Source organism: Nanorana parkeri, unplaced genomic scaffold, assembly GCF_000935625.1.
Source record: "Nanorana parkeri isolate BGI_ZX_2015 unplaced genomic scaffold, ASM93562v1 scaffold1311, whole genome shotgun sequence".
Lineage (NCBI taxonomy): Eukaryota > Metazoa > Chordata > Amphibia > Anura > Dicroglossidae > Nanorana > Nanorana parkeri.
In genome coordinates, this window is record NW_017307579.1 from 477,291 (window position 1) to 480,517 (window position 3,227).

At 40.9% G+C, this 3,227-nt stretch overlaps 1 protein-coding gene across 1 annotated transcript in view; it reads right to left on the reverse strand.

Moving 5' to 3' along the window:
- PPIP5K2 (diphosphoinositol pentakisphosphate kinase 2) overlaps nt 1–3,227 on the reverse strand; it is a 51,281-nt gene that overhangs the window by 46,840 nt on the left and 1,214 nt on the right. Inside the window, exons 2-5 of the mRNA XM_018569240.1 lie at nt 2,828–2,982; nt 2,188–2,289; nt 1,825–1,986; nt 193–314 (exon numbers count right to left, since the gene is read on the reverse strand). Of these exons, the coding sequence (XP_018424742.1) occupies nt 193–314; nt 1,825–1,986; nt 2,188–2,289; nt 2,828–2,982 (541 nt within the window). The remainder of the gene's footprint in view (nt 1–192; nt 315–1,824; nt 1,987–2,187; nt 2,290–2,827; nt 2,983–3,227) is intronic.

Genomic DNA, 3,227 nt, shown 5'->3' on the forward strand with positions numbered 1-3,227 from the left:
ATATAGATATATATCTATATCTATATAGATATATATCTATATATCTATATCTATCTATATATATACACACACACACACACACACACACACACGTACACACAGACAAACATACACACACACACACAGGTTTAAGGGGAACATTAAAGTTACCTTATGCAAAGTTCTGCTTTTGGAGAAATAATCAAATCTTACCCAAGGATCTTTGCACAGTCATCGTAATACTTCATAGAGTTCTTTACAAAGCTAAATCCATTAACATCACACACATAAGACTGGCCACTTGCACGAAGCAGATCAAATCCACAAACAGTTTGCTGAAAAAAAACAATAAAAATCAAGGAACATTTATTATACAGTATATTCATGTATGTAATTATGCATTTTCTATTTCAAGCTAAAGAAATTGCCAGCAACTTTACCCAACCAATCAAAAAAGCCACTGAGCACCAGTGCATTAGGAGGAGGGCCCCATTTCTTAGGGAGCCTTTTTGGAAAAACTCCCTTAAAAAGGAGAAATATGAGGTGAGTGAAAAACACTTATCCCCCATAATTCAAGCCGACCTGTGACACTGAAGCTGTCACAGGTCAGCTCTATTGATCAGGAATTCAGTGAACACATACTGCCGATCGCCAACTTCCCGATCCCCTCCCTGCAGAGAGCGCTGACTGTTAGTCACAGCTCCCTGCAGGGATTCCCCCTCCCCTCTCTGTTTCTCCAGCACTGGCTGGAGGAACGGAGAGCGGAGGGGGCGGGCAGAGCCAGCTGTCAATCAACCAGCTGGGTGGATCTCATCAGTATTGTCAGATCTTTCACGGCTGTGGGGTTGTCAGCATATATATCGGGCAATAGCCCGCTATATACAGAGTTTTGGGTCACCGGAGGACATACGTATATGTCCTCCTGTGACCCTGAAGAGAACTATGGGCAAAAAAGGTTGCCCCATATTTCTTCTTTAATGTTGGAAGGCATGTGGGCTCATCTCAGCACAGCAGGAGACTAAACTGTGCCATGAAGAAACCAGCCTATATGACTAGTGTGTATCGCTGCTGTCTTCAGAAGGGGGAAGTGCACATTTTAAATTTTGTTACAATTGAAATGTCAGCACCACATTCCCTAGTAGGGCTCCAACTAATGATTATTTTCATAGTCAATTAGTTGGCCAATAATTTTTTCGATTAATCGAATAAAAAAAAATAGAAAAATCGAATAAAATTAAAAAAAAAACATCCTTAATTAAAAATAAAATACACCAATGCAGTGTTACAAAGTTTACTTCAGAATAAAACTGCATGCACAATTTTTTGCAAATCGCACTGCACTGGAACGCACGGCATCACGGTACCGTGCGTTCCATTGCAGGCGATCACACTAAGGGTGGGTGGCGCGTTCGGGGTGCCATTGAAATGAATGGCACTGCAATGTACCTCCCGCAGCAGAATTTGTCAGGTCGAAACCGAAAATGACTTAATCCTACTTTTTATAATTCTTTTTTTATAATTCTTCTTTTAATAATTGTATTGTAAGCACATTGCGCTGGAATAGCTTCAGCCTGGGAATGACAGCTGCCAGTGGCAAGATTTTGTAGACAGCAGCTGAATGTAAATATTGGTTACCATGTGCAACTGCTCCAGATTTTGACAATAGGCAATTTTAGGTGATCTTGCAATGGGTGCATTATTGTGCATCTTCAAAATCACCTATTTAATGATAGCTGTCCATTAATAAAGTAAACTACAGATCACTGATAGGTTCTTAAAACCTAAAAATGATACAGTGATAATGCTTAGTGCATGTCATAGGATTCACACAGCCCAAGTAATCACCTTGAAAGCAAGGCACACTTTCCAAGCTATCAGTTTCTCTCTGGCATTTAAGATGACCGGATACCGGACTTCTTTTCCTTCGCTGTCCCGTTCTACCTTGCCGTCAAGTGCGGGAGACTTCCGAGCTTCAGCATGGGCATAATCTGGTCCCACAGTGTAAACCTTGGTAACACACAAATAAAATAGTAAATTTCAGTGACTGCTGCTACATGTGGAAAGACTTACTGTGTGCCTAAGCAGCATAAGAAATGTGCTTCACATGAAACTGGATGGTGTAAGAAATCTTTGATTCAGCCAACATTAAAGTAAGTGGCAGACAATTTGACATTTTATTTAATGTATGTTTTGTTATCCCCACTATACCTTCACATCAGTGCCATCAGTAGGCATAAACTCTTCATAAATGTATGAACCGGTCTTCCGGACGCTGCTTTCAGGTGAGTATACACTGCTGCGGCTACCAATCTAAAAACAAAAAGCATTTGTAACAGAAAGTTGGCAAACTTAATAGGTTAAAAATGTAAACATTTGCAGCATGGTCGGTAGGTCTTAGGTTAAGCTAGATGAGCTATTTTATTTTCAAGATACTAAACACTTTTTGAAATTGCGCTTTTGCAACACATCATCAACTAGTGGCTGAATTACTGAGCAACACAACAGCCCATGAAGGTCTGAACTTGCAAAGCCAAATAATTAAACCTGCACTTAGTGCCAGGCCGTGTTTCAGAAACTCTAAGGTGCCCACTTTTACCTTGCCAGTATTTATTACTTGCCCAATCAACTGCCAGAAATCCCAATGCATATTGTGACCAAGCACACTCTCCCCTGCTCCCCATATGACAGCAGGACTGTCTCCCCATTACCGCAAGTGCTGGATTTGTCACTGGTGAATTGGAAGTGGATCATGTAACAAAAACAATTTGCAAGGTAACCCGGCAGTGAGTCAAATAAAGCTGCACTGGGTACACGTCAACATAGAATAGGGTGAAGTTAAGCAGCTTACCTTTCGGAAAAGTCTTTGACTCCCACCTCCAGCAGATGTTGGGTAGTAGATGTAAACATTATGGTCCTCTGCGCTCACTGGTTTTTCCACAAAGGGCTTCTGGAAAATTTCCCCATTCACCTCAACATGATCCTCACCCTCTATTAAATTACATTCTACAGAACACAAATCAAAAAAAAAATGTTGCCTCAGACAAGCTGCACAAAAAAAAGGAAAGAAAAAAAACACACAGCACTATGGGTTTGTTCACATCAGAGGGGTTGGGCTGTGTTGCCCATCACAAAGACAAGGCAAATAGTATTTCCTGTTGCCTTGGTTTAACCTTTGCTGTGTTTGTGTGGGCTGGGAACCCCCCCCCCCCCCCAAAAAAAAAAAAAAAAAAAAAAAGAAGAAAACCAAA